This window comes from Salvia hispanica, chromosome 3 (genome assembly GCF_029641045.1).
Source record: "Salvia hispanica isolate PSC_SH4W2 chromosome 3, Shi_PSC_v1, whole genome shotgun sequence".
Lineage (NCBI taxonomy): Eukaryota > Viridiplantae > Streptophyta > Magnoliopsida > Lamiales > Lamiaceae > Salvia > Salvia hispanica.
In genome coordinates, this window is record NC_142694.1 from 14265717 (window position 1) to 14285086 (window position 19370).

Genomic DNA, 19370 nt, shown 5'->3' on the forward strand with positions numbered 1-19370 from the left:
TATTTTCCTCAATTGTAATTAGAGAAGGATTAGCATATAATTTATATTTATAAATTAATTTTTAATATAAAATATTTAAAATGTTCAATTATGCATGCATTAAAATTAATGCATTTATGTACATTTATCACTACCCCTACAATATTTTATTCACATGGATTAATTCAAAGCACGCCTCTTGTAATTAAATTAGATAATAGAGTACTAGCTGATAATAAACAATAATGGGATTTATTATAGAGGCACAATTCGAAATAATTAAAATGGTAAGTAGAAATTAATTGTTAGAAACCAACTTAGTTTTGATAAAATATACTAGTACATTTTTAGACAAAAATGTCTTGCTCAAATACATGATCGATCGATCATTTATCATTTTACGGTGTATTAATTTTTTGGCAATCGCTACAATACATCCTTCCCTCAAATGAGAGGAAAAGACTGCATAGATTTGGTGGATCCAGTAGCAAATATGGTGGCATATCTAGTTAAGATCGGTTTAGCCAGGGTCACAATGAAAGCAATTCTAATTTCTAAGTACTAACACATGTGGGAAATTGTTTGAAGGCACCCAAGTTGTATGAAATACTTACTAGAAGATGATAATATGATGAATGAAATAAGTGAAATTATGGCTGAAATTCTGTGATTGAGTTATTAGTATTGTGATAATTTGAAATAGGAAAAAAGTGGAATTGAAGAGGTGCCCATGGTTCAGGAACTGGCGGTTCCGGTTCGAAACCACCGGTTCCGGTTCTGGAAATTGTTGAACCGGAACCGAACTGCGAGGGTGTTTCGCGGTTCCGGTTTCGGTTTCGGTTCGGAGCCGGCGGTTTTCCGACGGTTTTTTGCGGTTTTTCACGGTTTCGAACCGCCGTTTTTTTGCGGTTTCGGCTTGGTTTCATGGTTTTCCGGAGATTTTTCGCGGTTCCGATTCCAAAACTGCCGGTTTCGATTTCGGTTCGGAACCGGCGGTTTTCCGACGGTTTTTTGCGGTTTTTCACGGGTCCGAACCGCCGTTTTTTTTTGCGGTTTCGGCTTGGTTTCATGGTTTTCCGGAGATTTTTCGCGGTTCCGATTCCAAAACTGCCGGTTTCGATTTCGGTTCGGAACCGGCGGTTTTCCGACGGTTTTTTGCGGTTTTTCACGGTTCCGAACCGCCGTTTTTTTTGCCGTTCCGGCTTGGTTTCATGGTTTTCCGGCGGTTTTTCGCGGTTCCGGTTTGGAACCGCTCGGAACCGGCGGTTCCGGCACGGTTTCGGTTCAAAAATCGACGGTTTCGGTTCGGGTAAATTCTCAAAGTTTTGGAACCGTAAACAACGGTTACGGTTTCGGTTTTAACTGTTGGTTCGGTAAACCTTGGGCAGGTCTAGAATTGATTGCTAAAAGAATTAGCAATGAGTAGTGAATAGCTTGGATTGAGAGGTGTGGGGGGGCGTTGGGTTCGGCTAGTAAAACAGGTGTAGGTGAAAAAATAATTGCAGCCCACCCGCCAATAATAAATCCATTTTGACAATCCACCAATTATATTGACACGTATGCTACCTAAATATGGTCTTAATATTACTATAACGCCAAGATGAAAATGCTCCCCCTTTTTAGAGACTACTATATATATATAGAGAGAGAGAGAGATGTGATGCTATGCATAATGTGAAACGTTGGCTTTGCATTATTCTTTTCTTGAAAACATTTGATATTTAGCTGAATTGTGGTGGCCATGATTTGATGCTGTTTTGTGAGAGCCGAGTCTGAGAATCAAGCATGGATGTTCAGTATCATGAGGTTGCTCAATTCTTCTCTCTCTTCCTCTTTTGTTTTTTTGTTTTTCTTCTTTTTTGTGATATTTGGAGTGATGATACATGGCACTTCTCCTGTTCTTGGATTTGTGAAATTAGTATTAAGTTGAATGTTATGATATTTCCCCCTTTCTTTTAGGAGTATGTAAAGAACTCCAGAGGTGTGCAGCTTTTCACTTGCAGATGGCTGCCTTTGTCTTCTCCTAAAGCTCTGGTTTTTCTCTGCCATGGTCTCTCTCTCTCTCTCTCTATGTGTGTGTGTGTGTCACGTGTTTGGTGTAAAGTTTGGAAACTTTATTTGGGTTTGCTTGTTGTAAAAATTAAATGGCATTCATGAGTGCTGTTGCAGGTTATGGCATGGAGTGTAGTAATTTCATGAAAGGTAAGCCCCATACTATATAGCAACTTCATTATTTATTTCTTATTTTACTATTTCAGACAATAATAGCATCTGCATTTCAGACATTTCAGTTTTTTACCCTTGCTCATATCTAAGATATATCACTGTAATAAAATTGGATCTTTAGTCATGATTTCCACTACTAACCGACACCAACCTTCAATAATGATCACCTGTGCTTTTTCAATAGTGTTACTATTATTTTCCCTTAATTGTGTGATTTCTTGCTCACAACTATTTCCTAAGTGCATAAGGAAACATGAAATTAAGTTATGTGATCAGAGTTTGAAAATGAGTTTGGTGGCTTACTTTGGTTGATTAGGTTAGCTAGCAGTTATATGTAAGCATCAAATGTCACTTATTCACACCTTAAATTCTAACATACATTAAAAAATGGAATTTTGAACTATGAACCAACTAATGTTTATAAGCATATAAAAACATTCAACAAGGGATATACTACACTATTAAAACTTCAAATTCTGATACTGTTCAACTCAAATTTGATGATTTAGGTGTAGGGGAGAAGCTTGCGAGGCATGGATATGCCGTGTTTGGAATTGACTACGAGGGCCATGGCCGGTCAATGGGCGCTCGCTGCTACATCAAGAGGTTTGACAACATTGTACATGATTGTAGCAACCATTTCAAGTCAATATGTGGTAAGTTACCAAACTCTCCCACCTTAATTTTTTTATAATCATAACTACAGCTATTTTAATTGAGTGAATGGAGGAAATGCCAGTTGTTTTTTTTTTGATAAAAATCCTAATCAATTCTAGTAGTAGTTAAGCGTTTACCAAGGCCATTTTCTTGGAATCTTGTTTTTCAGCACAGGAAGAGTATAGGGAGCATAGAAGATTCTTATACGGGGAGTCGATGGGCGGGGCAGTGGCGCTGCTGACTCACAAGAAGGATCCTAGTTTCTGGCACGGCGCTGTTCTTGTTGCTCCTATGTGTAAGGTCATATCCACCACAGCTTGCTTCCTCTGTTTTAGGCCTATTGATTTGCACTAGGTTTGTGGTCTCATCCGTGTAGCTCGTTTTTCGCCTCTTTAGATCTCGGAGAAGGTGAAGCCACACCCTATAGTTATCAGTATGCTAACCCAAGTTGAAGATGTGATACCTAAGTGGAAGATAGTCCCAACCAAAGATGTGATCAATGCAGCCTTCAAGGACCCTACAAAGCGCGAAGAGGTCAGTTGAAGAAATCTCGTTGTTGTTGCTGGTGCTGCTGTTGCATTTTATCTATTTTCGTCGTGCTGCTGCAGATTCGTTGCAACAAGCTGATATATCAGCAGAAGCCTAGGCTGAAGACCGCGTTGGAAATGCTCCGGACTAGCATGGATCTTGAAGATAGCTTGAATGAGGTATATACATATAATGTATGATCAATTTTATGAAATTCAAGAAAAATGATGGATATGTTACATTGTGTTGTGTTAGGTGACACTGCCGTTTTTCGTGCTGCACGGGGAGGCGGACACGGTGACTGACCCGGAGGTGAGCCGGGCGCTGTACCAGCGGGCCAGCAGCGCGGACAAGACCATGAAGCTTTACCCGGGGATGTGGCACGGCCTCACAGCAGGGGAGCCGGACGACAACATTGAGGTGGTTTTCTCGGACATCATATCATGGCTCGATAGGCACGTTGATGCGCCCCTTGTGCCCCCGAGCGCCAAGGCTGTGGTGGCGGTCACGGTGCAGAAGAAGCCGCCTAAAGCGCGGTCGCGGATGAGGTATCTATGTGGCTTGAAGGGCCGGAGTTTGTGCCACCATTCATCCACCTAGTTTCTTGTACTAGGGGAGAATCCAGAGATCAATGTGTATTTTGTTTCGGATCTACAAGTACTTGATAGAAATCCATGAGTTCTATCCTAAAACCAATTGGTGATAGGAGGAGGGCCCATGAGACTTATATACTAGTTTCAGTTTTCTCTTGACACCGATGTGGGATATGTAATATGTTATATTTTTAGTTTCAATTGCCAACAGTACTAAATTATTATGATTAATATCTTAATTTCTGTAGTTAATGCATTAAATGGTGGAGTCCATGATGCGCTACACCATAATTTGCTATTTTGAAAATGAGAACATTAAGTGAACCAGCAAAACTATCCGTCTATCATGATGTATGATTCAGTTAGTCGGACTAGTTTAACTACGGGTACTCTGGTAGTCGGTAGATCATAAGAATATACTCTCTACGAGTCTCTGTCCCATAATAATATGTATTTTTGGTTGAGTACGAATTTTAATGAATAATTGAAAAAGTAAGAGAGAGGTAAAAAAAAATATATTAAAGTATTGTTAGTAGATAATTGATATCACCTCATTAGGAAGAAAAGAGTTTCCAAAATAAAAAATGCATATTATTGTAGAACATAGGTCCTGAAACATAATAGTAACATGAAATGCAACAAATTTAAAATTTACAGATAAGGTGAAACACCATAGAGATAGTGGAGCTTCCTACCACGAAACTTTTCAAAAATTTATTTTTTTCTTACGAACTTTGAACTTGCCATACAATATCACAAACACGAACTTAAATAATTGTTGAATTTTTTTCACCAGCAACAAAATCAAAGTAAATTATGAATAACCATCTGTCTTTTAGAGATTTTGTAATCACATCATTATTATTTCCTAGTGGTAACCATAAATTATGTGATGTAATAACAATGAAATGTAGATGGATTTTGTTGCTCGTGGGAAAAATTCAATAACTATGTAATTTCGTAATATTATATGTCAAGTTTAACGTTTGTAGAAAAAACAATTTTTGGAAAGTTTCGTAATACTATTACTAGTATCCAATATAGTAAAAAGTACAACCAATGACATTTTCTAATGCTATTAAGGACGCTAATTTTTGTATCTATTATACAACCAACGCTTCATGAATTGTGTTTATTGTTGTTGTCGCAACCAAAATTAAGAGACACAAATTGAAGCGTCTTAAAAAAACAAAAGAATAAGATAATTTGTCGTCAACTTATGAGCATTTTCTTTTGCATCCTAAAGTATAATTTTTTAAAAAAAAATTTAAACGCAAGTAATTTTTTCTAAACTTTTGTTTTCTTAAAAGATACTTCCTCCGTCCCAAGATATTAGACCCACTTCTTTTAGGTACGGGAATTTAGGAGGTGTTATTTAGTGGTGTAAGTGGAGTTGGTAGTAGAGTAAATTTTTACCATAAATAGAAATAGGTCAAATATGTTGGGACACCCAAAAGTGGTATATGAGTCTAATATTTTGGGACAGGGGGAGTAAATATTTTATAGTTATCCTAGTAGGTTTGTGTTTAAATGACAACACAATTTAAGATGACACCGTACCACCAAGGACAACCGTTAGATTTAGGAGCAGATTCAACCTTAGCCTGAAATTGCTTGCCTGTGTATCGTAGATTGCTTGATTATCATTGATTTCGTATCGCAGATTGCTTGAAACCATATGCCGAGTTGTTTGCCTATGTATCGCAAATTGCTTACCTAAATTGTCATTTTAACTATAGTGTCACCATAGTGCTTTGGTTTCGTATCTCATATTGCTTGGAATCATATACCGAATTGCTTGCCTATGTATCACATAATGCTTGCATATGTATTGCAGATTGCATGTTATTTGTTGTCATGTTGTCATTTTAAGAGTGATGTCACTCTAACGCACCCCAATCCCAACGAACAAATCAATTACTCATGTTTGTAACTTAAGAGTCAATGTCGATCAAATTAACAAAATCATCATTGATATATAGCTACTAAATTTATTTTTTTTAAATAAAAAATACTAATATTACATTCTTCCCAGCTAAAATGACACAGTACTTAGTCGGCATGAGAATTTAGGCATAGTTGGTTAATGTGATTAATTGAAGAAAGAAAGAGCGGATGCAAGTATTAAATGGAAACAGAAAAAGAGTTGAATATTTAATTGAAGAGAAAAAAAATATAGTTGTATTAATTGGAGAAAAAAAGTTGCTAAAAATAAAATGTGTCATCTTGATCAATACAAACTAAAAAGAAAAGTGTGTCATCTTAATTGAAACGGATGAATTAAAAACCTAAATTGACCGTTTACTGAGTCTGGTCCGATTTTAAAATACTAAAACAATTGCTTTCGTAAATTTATAAAAACTATTTTTTTTAATATTTTAGGTCCGTCCAAAATGGGGCAATTTCAATCTATAGCCTAGCCCATAAAAAACTGTGGCCAATTCTACAATTCACTTCGGTTCAAAACATGTTGCTTGAGCAGTTTCCAACCATTTATATTAAATTTAAATATATTTTTAGCACTAAATATAATTTTACTTTAAATGTTCAATACCCACTTATTTTTTGTACATTTTTAATTATACCTACAAATTTATTTAAGTTACACATTAATCCAATAATTTTTTATCAATAATGTTAACTGAATAAAATAAAATAAAATATTCTTAATAATATATATATGTATTATTCAAAACTATTACACTAACTTGAAAATTAAAATAAACTTGACAACTGACATGCTTTGATAAAATTGAATATAAATCGAAGCATATTTTAAAAATGTCACAATATATAAAAATATATTGCTCAAAATATCAAAATATATTGCTCAAAATTTAGTTGTTTATCATTGCTCTTTTAAAAATATCACAATATATAAAAACATACCACAGTATGTATATAAAATAGCAAAAAGTCAAGATTCGAAATTTTGTGTGTGTTCCCTCTAGAATATATAATACACTATGAAAAATCAAAACAATTACGTAAACCACTTTGACATCCAGAAAATAAAATAATATAGAATGTATGAAAAATTAAAGCGTAGTAGTATATCTGTAACGGGCTAGCTTGGATCTTTGAAGATAGCTTGAATGAGGTATCCATCTGTCTGTATGATCAATTTCATGACATTAAAAATCAGATTATTTTACTATTTTGGATTATTCATTAAAATTAAACTAATTTTAAATATGAAAAATTTAAATAAATATTCACCCTATATATATCATTCTAAATGTGAACCCCACAATCAACTAATATTACTTCCACCGTTTTTTAACTTCCTCTTTCTTATTTTACCAATTGCGCATTAAAATATACTACCTCTGTCCCTCAAAATTTGTCCCAGTTTGACCGGGCACGAGTTTTAAGAAATGTAATGAAAAGTGAGTTGAAAAAATTAGTGGAATGTGAGTCCTACTTTTATATTAATTTTATAATAAAATGTGAGTCCTACTTTTATACTAATTTTATAATAAAATATGAGTAATGAATGAGTATGTGGAACATTAGTTCATTTTCTAAAATAGTAAAAGTGAAATGAGACAAATTTTGGAAGACGGACGAAAATAGAAAAGTGGGACAAATTTTCAGGGGCGGAGGTAGTATGTCATTTATAACTTTATCTATTTTTTTTGCATGGAGTTAGTATTAAAATTATAATATATATATTATGAAAAACATTAAAAAAAATAGTGAATGGTATAAAAAAAGACGCTTTAAAAACACACGTCCAGAATTTTTTTTTTCGATAAACACGTCCTGACATAATAACATGAAATGCAACAAATCTAAAAGTTTACAAATAAAGTCAAATGTATAAACAATTCTTTTATCAAATTATCAATAATAACATTTTGAAAGTTACAAACTCAAAAGATTATATTCAATAATGAGTAATGTTGCAGTAGAATTCTTTTTACTCCTATTTGTAATGTCATTCAAATAGATTTATTCATTTAAAAGTAAAAGCAAATAATCTAGCCTAGTTTGACCGATTACTCATTCTCCCGAAACAGATGATTCCTCCGATTTTTGGACAACTGATATTGAAAATTAATTTTAAATACTTTTAATGGGTTGTGTCCAACTTAATTGAGGTACTTTTCAATAAATGGCCTCGTCCATAAAAATCGAGTCGGGTCGGGCTATGCCGGGCGAATAAATCAACATGAAAAGAAAAGTAAATAGAGATAATATTGACTTAGTTGTAAACTTGTAATCAAAATGCTAACTATTTTAACATGATAACTTTAATAACTCATCAATTCTGTATATTAAAATATAAAAAAATAAAATAAGTATGTCAATTATGGATTTTGTATTGATGTTTTTATATTTATTTAAGTGTTAATTAACACAAAAACATACTCATATCACTGTGTTAAATTTGAATTTGACGATTTATCACATTAAACTAATTATCATCCTAACACGAATTACATGGACTTGAAAATATCTGTGGCCAATACTGCAATTTCACTCGCTTAGAAACATGCTGCTTAGCCAAATCATGCTATAATTAACTTTTTTCTTAATTGTTGCTGCAATCCACATCTCTAATTTATTATTTCCTTTTTTCCTTTTTCAAAAAGGAAATAGTCCAACAATATTTAACCCCATTTGCCTAACCTGATGGTGATTAATTTCCTTCAAATTAAATTCTAGCAACAAATTACTTGTGGTCCCGCGAGACTGCAGGGGTGGCCGGTGTGAATGTGTGATGCCAAGAGCATCCACGGTAGGTGGACATTTTTTAGTGGACAACTTTTTTTTTTTTTCCATAGCCCAATTTTATTTGTCCACAGCCACAAAAAAAGTGTCCGCATCAATAGTGGACACTTTTTGGTGGACAAATTTCACTTTATTTTATTTGTTGTATATTTTAATTCAATTACAATTAAAATTATCGGACTATAAATAATTAGAGAAAAACGGCTAGTGCAATAAAATTAAAATTGAAAACTAAATTTTCGTCGGATTAAAGTGAGGGGAAAATTACAACGAAAATTTGATCTACGGAAAATCACACATGTTCTTCACGCTACGCTGCCTCCCCTACGTGCCCAGACCTCTTCAATCAAATCGACCTGGAGTTGGTCATGTGCTGTGCTCCTGCGTATATCAGCGAAACGTTGGATCAGATATTCATTACTACGTGGTACACCCATCTGTATCGGCGTGGAGGCAACGCCGTGACTTGTACTTGCACCATCTTCCGACGCCCAACGTTCTGCAGCAAATCATTCATCTTCTATTATCATATTGTGCAATATGATACATGCTACCATAATATTCGCGATATCATCTTCGTGCCAAACTCGTGCCGGGCAGCGTAGAATGGCCCATCGCGCTTGGAGCACACCAAAAGCTCGCTCAACATCTTTCCTAGCGGCTTCTTGTTTTCGCGCAAAATATTGTCTCTTCGCTCTAACCGGTTGGCGAAGTGTCTTGACGAATACGGGCCAACGAGGGTATATTCCATCTGCCAAATAGTATCCCCGCGATACTGCGTGCCATTTGCTACAAAACTGATCTCTGGACCCTCTCCCCGACACTCATCATTGAAGATAGGCGTCGACTGCAGAACGTTGATGTCGTTGTTCGAACCTGCAACACCGAAATACGCATGCCAGATCCGCAAACGGTAGTCAGCAACGGCTTCGAGGATCATCGACGGATGTTTCTGCTTGAAACCGGTAGTGAACTGGCATTTCCACGCCACCGGGCAGTTTTTCCACTCCCAATGCATGCAATCAATGCTGCCCATCATGCCTGGGAAATTGTGCACCGCACCGTGCATATCTAGCAGTCTCTGGCACTCATCAGGGGTTGGCTTTCGTAGGAACTCCGGACCAAAGACTTCCCGAATGCCCTTACAAAACTGCTGGAGCACATTTAGACTAGTCGTCTCACCCATCTGTAGGTATTCGTTGAACATATCAGCCGGTCCGGCATAGGCAGCTCTGCCTAATTGCAAAGGTGCATTTCTGCAAAGTAGACAGCCCGATCCGGCCAGTGCAATCACTCTGGAGCGTGAAGCACTCGAACCGGTCCGCCAATGTCGTCGCTATATGGGTAAAGAGCGGTCGCGACATTCTGAAACGCCGACGAAAAATCTCAGACGGGTAACGAGGGTCAGCGCTAAAGTAGGCGGCCATAAGCCGCTCAGCCGCTCCGACATGGTCTCGTGGGATTGTCCGACGATGACGAATCTCACGAGGGATCGCCGCCGCCGTCGCCTCCTCGTCGTCGGCCTCCCTCTGTACCTCTTGAATCAAAGAATCCCATGCTTAATTCCACAAATCATCCATAATCGAAAAGTTTTTAGAAATAGAAAATTTGGATAGAAAGTGAAATGGGTGTGAAGATGTGTGTGGAGAAAAGATGAAAAATGGGAGGAATATTTATAAAAACACCATTATAAATTCGAAATTAAAAAAAAAAATTAAAATCAGCGACCGCCGCGCCGGCGTCACCGCACGGCGGCCGCCGCGCTTCTCTCTCCATCGGCCCGTCCTCGCCGCAAACGCGGCGAATGCCCGCCGCCCCCGGGGCGGACGCCTCCTCCCCTATAGACCGCCGCGACTAAGCCGCCTCCGGGGCGGCCGGCGCGCCGCCCCTATAGTGGATGCCCCAATGATATCATTATTATTATTATTATAGTAGTAGTAATACTTTGGATAATTGCTTATTTATTACCGATACAATTTAATATATATCGAAAATTCATAAACCGATATGTACATATAAAAGCAAAATTTTCCTGCCATTAATTCTTCTATCACCAGTAATAATAATTAACTCAATTAGTTCAACTAGGACTTGCATTAATATGTACATAATGTGTTATATGCATATGTAACTGTAACTGGCTTAAATAATAGAGACGTAACTTTAACATTGTATTATTTTATTGAAAAAAATTTAGTGTGTCTCTATATATTTGTGATATGATCATATATTTTATATTAGGTTTTTAATAATATATACTCTTTTTTTAAAGTATAAAATACTGCAAATTCTTCAAATATTATCTACATTAGAATAGTTAGGCTAAAAGGTAAAAATTACTCAAGCGATAGTGTATATTTTCATTTCAAATCAAAATCACCGATTTACTGTAGTATAATATCAAGCTGAACAAAAAATAGTTGGTTATATTACCACACACATTATTATAATTCCAATTATTTGCTAATTAAAAAGTATTAACAATAATCAGAAGCAACTGAAAAAAGGCGAATGCCTTATCAGTAGCTTGCTTCAATTCACTTGGTATACTTGCTCCACGGAATGCAAATTCTTCACTGCAAGTGTCGATATTGGTTAGACCTGCCGAGCCTATGAGTTGGAGTGTGCCGATGCTATACCTATCTTGCTTCGGTATCAAAAGCTTGGCCTCATGCAAGTGGTCCACGGAAACACCAAAGACCTCAATACACGTGTCGATTGTCCTTTTGTTGCCAGGGTTGGACAATGACTTCACCACGTTGATGGAGGCTTGTATGGTGGACAAGGAATTGTCAACCGCGATCACAGCCAAGCCTCGAGCATTAGCACCCTTTGATCGAGGATCAGATCTTAGGGCTTGGTTGCATAGGGATGGATAGTCGGATTTGGTGCACAAATCACCTATCAAATCAGCATGACATTGGCTTAATAAAGCTAGAGACAAAAAGATTTTGGCAGAATAAGACATCTTTTTTTGCTCTTTACTATTGCTCTTTTGTATCTGAGTTTTGATTTGTGTGCATTGTTTGATTTGAATAGGTCTATTTATAATTGAGAATTCAACACAATAAATGGTGTATTATTCAAATTTACATAAATGCTAGTAATATATTGGAAATATGTTAATGGGATCCTTTTTATTTAGAAGGAAATGAAATATTATTGCAATTTACATTGAAATATATAACTATTATGTTGCATAAAAGAAGAGACCACAAAATGAAATGCATTGAGATTTACCTTGAATGATGACTGGACATCAATTCTTTATATACGGGTTTCATGTTGTGTGGCTTCTCCTGCCTTTTTAATTGCAATTTTAGTGACCTCTTATGCCTTTTTAATCTCAATTTTAGCTAGACCTCGATCATCTTACCTACCCAGGGAGGTTAAAATTTCAAAACATTATTGCATGAATGAAATATTGTTAGATGCGTATAAAAAATCACCTATTTAATCATTTTTTACATTTGCTTGACTTTACAAATCAAGTGTGGTAAATATTCTAACAAAAAACAGACAATTCTTTTGGTTTGGTATTAAATTATCAATAGATCATTCTATAGTAAAGAATACTGCAGGAATAATTTATTGTAATTTTCATGATGACAAAATAAGACATGTGGTTTGATTTCAAATTATCCATAGATCCTTTTCCTTAGTAAAGAATATTGTAGAAATAATTTATTGTAATTTTCATGGTGACAAAATAAGACATTCTTTGGTTTGATGTCTATGGATATATCGTTTTTTATAGTAGAAAAGAACATTGTAGAAATTATTTATTGAAATTTGCATGATAACAAAATAAGATCAACATTCATTTAGTTCGATTTGAATGGATCCTTTTTGTAGTAAAGAATATTGTAGAATCATTTATTGCAATTTGCATGATACAAATATGAAATATGTCATTTAGTAATCAACTGGAAGAGCAACTGGAAGAGGATACTCCCACCATCCACGTAAATAATCCTCATATGGACGGCACGAGTTTATTCAACGGTGGTAAAATAAAAGATATAGAAAGAAAAAATAGTACTGGTAGTCGAAAATAGAACTAAAACATTAAAGAGAAATTTATCATACATAGATATATAGTATACTAATTTTGGTGGACAGACTAAAATGAAAAAATGGACTCTTTTTTTTTTCTTGGACAGTGATTATATGAGAGAAGGTTACTATCGATATTGTCATAAAAATGGTATCACAATTTATCCCAACTAGTTAGCAACAAAGGAAACTAAAAATTATGAAATTGTATCCAACAAAAAAGATTATAGGAGGAGAAAATATAATATGTTTTTTATGCAAAGCTATAGCAAATGTGGTCTTCATTTATAGAAGATGAAAAATTATGAATTTTAGAATAACTTTTATAATTTTTTAATATAATATATTAAAAATATATAAATTTTAAAAAATATATATATCAACCAATATACATGGCACAATCTCATTGTGCGGTAAAAGAAATTGCAAGGAGACCGAGAGGTTGTAAGAGCATCTCCAATGGTCGGCTAGCGACCGGCTAGCCGATTCGTCGCGCTGGCCGATCGGCTAGCCGAACCATTGCAGTCGGCCAGCGCAAAATCGGCGAGCGGATCGGCGTGGGCTCGCCGATCGCTCGTCGCTGGCCGAAACGCTAGCCGATCGGCTAGCCGCCATTGTGGAGGCCCGATCGGCCAGCGATCGGCCAGCGCCGATTTTTTTTTTTTTTTTTTTAAAACCTATATAAACGCGATTTTCTCTCTCTGCTAGCCGCCATTGTGGAGGCCCGATCGGCCAGCGCCGATTTTTTTTTTTTTTTTTTTTAAAACCTATATAAACGCGATTTTCTCTCTCTCTAAATTTCTGTACAAGAACAACATTTAACGATGGACAACAACAACTAGGCCCAATACAAAATTAAGAACTAAAACACAAACATGTCATACCGTCGGGCCGGGGGCCTCTCCGCGCCCCCGGACCCCATGGCAAGGGGGCGTCGCCCCCCTTGACCCCCTGACTCGCTGACCGGGCAGCGAGACCCCCGTTCGGCTAGCGGCAAACTATAACTGATTCAAGGCATACTAACATTTTTTAATGTATTTTTTTAATAAATTAGTGAGGAGTAGAGTGGGGCGGTGGCTCGTGTGTGGAAGCCCGGATTTTTCTTTATTATGTAATTTTTTTGATTTGTAGTTAATGTACTTTTTTTTATTTAAATAAAATTAACAAATTTTTCCCGTATATATGTCGTAAATTTAATTCCGTATTTTAATCGTAATTTTAATTCCGTAAATGTAGTATATTTTGAATTATTTTTATTGCAGCTGGCCTATGGCTGGCCTAAATCTGACGTGGCAGGTGGTTTTTTTGGTGTTGCTGACGTGGCAGGGAAGAGAATGGCTGGCCTATGGCTGGCCTATCACCCATTGGAGATGCTCTAAGTTGGGCTTCAAGAGACCTCCAGTTGAGGTGAGAGAGAGACCACAAATCCTATTATTATTATTTTTTATTTTTAGAAATGACATGGCAACCGACCAGCTTGCAATAAATTTATCATCATTACTATTATTATTATAGTAGTAGTAATACTTTGGATAATCGCTTATTTATTACCAATACAACTTAATATATATCGAAAATTTATAGACCATATGTACATAAAAAAGCAAAATTTTCCTGCAATTAATTCTTCTATATCGCCAGCAATAATAATTAACTCAATTATTTCAATTAGGAATTCCAATTACATGCATGTAATTGGCTTAAACGTAACTTTAACCTTGTATTCATTTTATTGAAATTTTTTTGAGTGCATCTCTATATATTTGTGATATGATCATATATTTATATTAGGTTTTTTAATAATATTAGAATAGTTACGCTGTAAAGGTAAAAATCAAATTCTTCTAATATTATCTCTATTAGAATAGTTATGCTAAAAGGTTAAAAATTACTCAAGCGATAGTGTATATTTTCATATCAAATCAAAATCACCGATTCACTGTAGTATAATATTAAACTGAACAAAAATAGGTTATACTACCGCACTAATTATTATAATTTCAATTATTTGCTAATTGAAAAGTATTAACAATAATAAGAAGCAATTGAATAAAGGTGTATGCCTTATCAATAGCTTGCTTCAATTCAATTGGTTCACTTGCTCCAAATTCATCACTGCAAGTATCGACATCAGTTAGAGCTGCCGAACCTATGGTTTGGAGTGTGCTGATGCTAGGCCTATCTAGCTTCGGTATCAAGGGCTTGGCCTCTTGCAAGTTGTCCACGGCATCACCAAAGTTCTCAATACACGTGTCGATTATCCCTTTATTGCCAGGGTTGGATACTGACTTTGCCACGTTGATGGAGGCTTGTGTGGTGGACAAGGAATTGTCAAGCGCGATCCCAGCCAAGCCTCGAGCATCAGCACCCTGTGATCGAGGATCGGGTCTTAGGGCTTGGTCGCATAGGGATGGATTGTTGGATTTGGTGCACAAATCACCTATCAAATCAGCATGGCATTGGCTTAACAAGGCTAGAGACAAAAAGATTATGGTAGAATAAGACATTTTTTTTTGCTCTTTACTATTGCTCTTTTGTATCTGGATTTCAATTTTTGTGTATTGTTTAATTTGAATGGGTCTATTTATAACCGAAATATCAACACAATAAATGGTGTATTATTTGAATTTGCATAAATGCTGGTAATATATTAGAATTATGTTAACGGGATCCTTTTTTAATGGAAATGAAATATTATTGCTATTTACATTGAAATATACTCCCCTTGTCTATGAAAATCTATCACATATTGCCATTTTCGTTCGTCCCGCAAAATTTGTTACATTTCATTTTTTTATCTTTTTTTAATTGATCTTACATTTTATTAACTTTTTCAACCCACTTTCCAGTATAATTTTTAAAACTTATGCATGATTAAATAAAATTTAAAGGACAAAACGGAGTATAACTAATGGGGAATATATTGCATAAATGTAGATACCGGGAAAGAAAATGTTATTGAGATTTACATTAAAAAAATGGCAACAGTTTAAATAGAATGATACACTAAATAAAGGGATGCTTTTTTCGAAAGGAAAAGGGTGCAAAGTTTGTTGTCATAATTCACACTCTCTTTCCAATTTAACAATTTTCCAATCTTTACTATTATTTCCTTACTGATTTCGGATAGTTGATTTTAACAAGATTTTTGTATCAATATATCTCATTATCATTATTTGCGCAATATATTGGATTAAAAATAAATATTAGCTATAAGGTGATATGAGATTTCATCCAATTTCAAGGTCAGCACAAGAAATTTATCATTTGTAGAAATATATACAAAAATATGCTCAAATCGCATAACAATAATAGACACAAGTCAAGTGTAACATCTAAATATATGGTATATATGTGTTTATCACGCTTCAGCGCTCACAATGTGCATGGTGCACGTGCACGTCATGCCGTTGTGCGACACACCCACAAATTGTTTCTACTTTTCTAGTCTCTTCTTGTTTTTCCTTTAATTTTAATACATAAACCTATTTGTTTAGTTTTTTCGCTCAATTCGAGCGTTTGAAGGTTTTCGTATTTTGTAGATTACATTCAAATCCTTGAACATTGGCTTAAACGTAACTTTAACACTGTATTCATTTTATTGAAAAAAATTTAGTGCAATCTCTATATATTTGTGATATGATCATATTTTCTATAATTAGGTTTTTTAATAATATATACTCTTTTTTAAAAGTATAAAATACTCTATTTGAATAGTTACGCTACAAAGGTAAACATCAAATTCTTCTAATATTATCTCTATTAGAATAGTTATGCTAAAAGGTTAAAAATTACTCAAGCGATAGTATATATTTTCATATCAAATCAAAATCACTGATTCAATGTAGTATAATATCAAACTAGACAAAAAATTGGTTATACTACCACACACATTATTATAATTCAAATTATTTGCTAATTACTTACAATGTATTAACAATAATCAGAAGCAATTGAATAAAGGTGTATGCCTTATCAGTAGCTTGCTTCAATTCACTTGGTTCACTTGCTCCAAATTCTTCACTGCAAGTATCGACATCGGTTAGAGCTGTCGAGCCTCTAGTTTGGAGTGTGTTGATGCTAGGCCTATCTAGCTTCGGTATCAAGGCCTTGGCCTCTTGCAAGTTGTCAACGGCTTCACCAAAGTTCTCGATACACGTGTCAATTTTATCTTTGTTGCCAGGGTTGGACACTGACTTCGCCACGTTGATGGAGGCTTGTGTGGTGGACAAGGAATTGTCAAGCGCGATCCCAGCCAAGCCCCGAGCATCAGCACCCTTCGATTGAGGGTTGGATCTTAGGGCTTGGTCACATAGGGAGGGATTGTTGGATTTGGTGCACAAATCACCTATCAAATCAGCATGGCATTGGCTTAACAAGGCTAGAGACAAAAAGATTATGGTAGAATAAGACATTTTTTTTTGCTCTTTACTATTGCTCTTTTGTATCCGAGTTTCGATTTATGTGTATTGTTTGATTTGAATGGGTCTATTTATAATTGAGAAATCAACACAATAAATGGTGCATTATTCGAATTTACATAAATGCTAGTAATATATTGGAATTATGTTAATGAGATCCTTTTTTTAAAGGAAATGAAATATTATTGCTATTTATATTGAAATATACTCCATCTGTCTTTGAAAATTTATCACATATTGTCATTTTCGTCCGTCCCACAAAATAAGACATTCTTTGGTTTGATATCAAATTGTCCATGGATCCTTTCATAGTAAAGAATATTGTAGAAATAATTTATTGTGATTTTTATGATGAGAAAATAAGACATTCTTTGGTTTGATGTCTATGGATATATCCTTTTATAGTAGTAAAGAATATTGTAGAAATCATTTATTGAAATTTGCGTTATAACAAAATAAGATCAATATTCATTTAGTTTGATTTCAATGGATCCTTTTTATAGTAAAGAATATTGTAGAATCATTTATTGTAATTTGCAAGATTCAAATACGTCATTTCGTAATCAATGGGAAGAGGATACTCCCACCGTCCACGTAAATAATCCCCGTATGGACGGCACGAGTTTATTCAACAGTGGTAAAATAAAAGATATAGAAAAAAAAATAGTTCAGACATTGATAGTCGAAAATAGAACTAAAACATTAAAATACTATCACAATTTATTCCAATTGATATTTCCGGTCGTAGTTGTTGCTAACTGAGATTCAGTAATACTAGTGGACAAAGCTGGAATGGATTTTCATCGATGAAATTAGGCCTGGAAATTTAATCCGCGGGTTTCGGGTATTCCCGACCCAGTCCCAATACCCGACGGGTTTTGGGTATCCGAAACCCGAAATTATGGGTTTTGGTACGGGTTTGGGTAGTTAATATTAGGATTCTTCGGGTTTAGGGTACCCAAATAATACCCGATTAAACCCGATTAATTATGTATTTGTGATAAATATTTTGGGTTATAAAGTTCTTAGTTTACTATGGATTATGTTTGGTTGCTTTGACATTATTTAAATTATGTTTGGTTGCTTTGACATTTTATTATTCTATTATCTCGACTTTAATACTTCTTTACATTCGTGTTCGGTTCATGTTGCATTATCTATGTTCTTACTTGTTATCTTTTGAAAATATATAGTTAATTAGTTATGCTTTCTCCATTTTATTTACACGTTCATTTAATGTCTTGAAAAATTATTTTAATCTCTTTTAGGTTTCAATTTATACCAAAAAAAAAAAAAATTTAAAATTAAGTAGTGTCTATTTGTTTAATGTCTATTTTATATAATATAGAATAATAATCAATAAATAGTTAAAATTAAGTAGTGTCTATTTGTTTAATGTCTATTTTATATAATATAGAATAATAATCAATAAATAGTACTAGTATTGTGTTATTTTTAATAATTTCTATTCTCATCACAATTTAATTTATATAAAACAATAAATTGTAAATATAATAATTCCGAGTTTATGGGTACCCGATTAGTTGGGTTCGGGTACCCGCATCGGGTATTAGGGTACTCGAGGGTCGAGTATTGGGTATGACATTTTTGAGATTTCGGGTTCGGGTACCCGAATTTTCAGGTTTGGGTACCCGCGGGTACCCGAATTTACACCCTTAGATGAAATTGAATTTTTACTAGTTCACAAACAATATAGTATAAATCAATTAAAATTATTTTATAACCATTGATAGAAACATATACAAAAATATGTTAATTCACATAGCAATAATAGAAACAAGTCAAGTGTAACATCTAAATATATGGTAAATCCGTGTTTATCACGCTTGAGCGCTCGCAATGTGAGCGCATACGCCCGTCGTGCAGTTGTGCGACAAACCTGCAAACTGTTTCAAGTTTTTCACTTTTCTTTTTATTTTTCCTTTAATTTTAGCATCATTTATCAGTAAGATGTTTCTTCGTGGGATCAATGTCCACCGAAATCCCAAGTAAAGTTTCCAGTAACGTCATTGTATGACAAATACTTGATTATGCAGCTCTTGAAGTCAGGTACACCAATACTATTTGATGTTTGTTTTATTAGTCAATCATACATCGCACTCACGATTAATTTAAATATGGAACATTAATCTGCATATTTGGATTTAGCTTT

General features: G+C 34.8%; 4 protein-coding genes across 4 annotated transcripts; 1 reads left to right on the plus strand and 3 right to left on the minus strand.

Moving 5' to 3' along the window:
- Nucleotides 1-1598: 1598 nt before the first annotated feature.
- Nucleotides 1599-4214, plus strand: LOC125212271 (caffeoylshikimate esterase-like). The gene is made up of 8 exons (XM_048112385.2): nt 1599-1785; nt 1939-2029; nt 2149-2181; nt 2715-2861; nt 3032-3162; nt 3259-3396; nt 3471-3569; nt 3646-4214. Exons 1-8 carry the CDS (start codon nt 1765-1767, stop codon nt 3988-3990), a joined length of 1005 nt encoding a protein of 334 aa, XP_047968342.1. The 5' UTR covers nt 1599-1764; the 3' UTR covers nt 3991-4214.
- Nucleotides 4215-11126: 6912 nt separating this feature from the next.
- LOC148930216 (pectinesterase inhibitor-like) lies at nt 11127-11720 on the minus strand. Its single transcript, XM_089066931.1, has one exon. The coding sequence runs from the start codon at nt 11686-11688 to the stop codon at nt 11188-11190; it is 501 nt and encodes a 166-aa protein (XP_088923057.1). The 5' UTR covers nt 11689-11720; the 3' UTR covers nt 11127-11187.
- Nucleotides 11721-14776: 3056 nt separating this feature from the next.
- Nucleotides 14777-15283, minus strand: LOC148930217 (pectinesterase inhibitor-like). The gene has a single exon (XM_089066386.1). The coding sequence runs from the start codon at nt 15281-15283 to the stop codon at nt 14777-14779; it is 507 nt and encodes a 168-aa protein (XP_088922512.1).
- A 1416-nt stretch (nt 15284-16699) lies between these two features.
- Nucleotides 16700-17191, minus strand: LOC148930218 (pectinesterase inhibitor-like). Its single transcript, XM_089067509.1, has one exon. The coding sequence runs from the start codon at nt 17189-17191 to the stop codon at nt 16700-16702; it is 492 nt and encodes a 163-aa protein (XP_088923635.1).
- Nucleotides 17192-19370: the final 2179 nt, after the last annotated feature.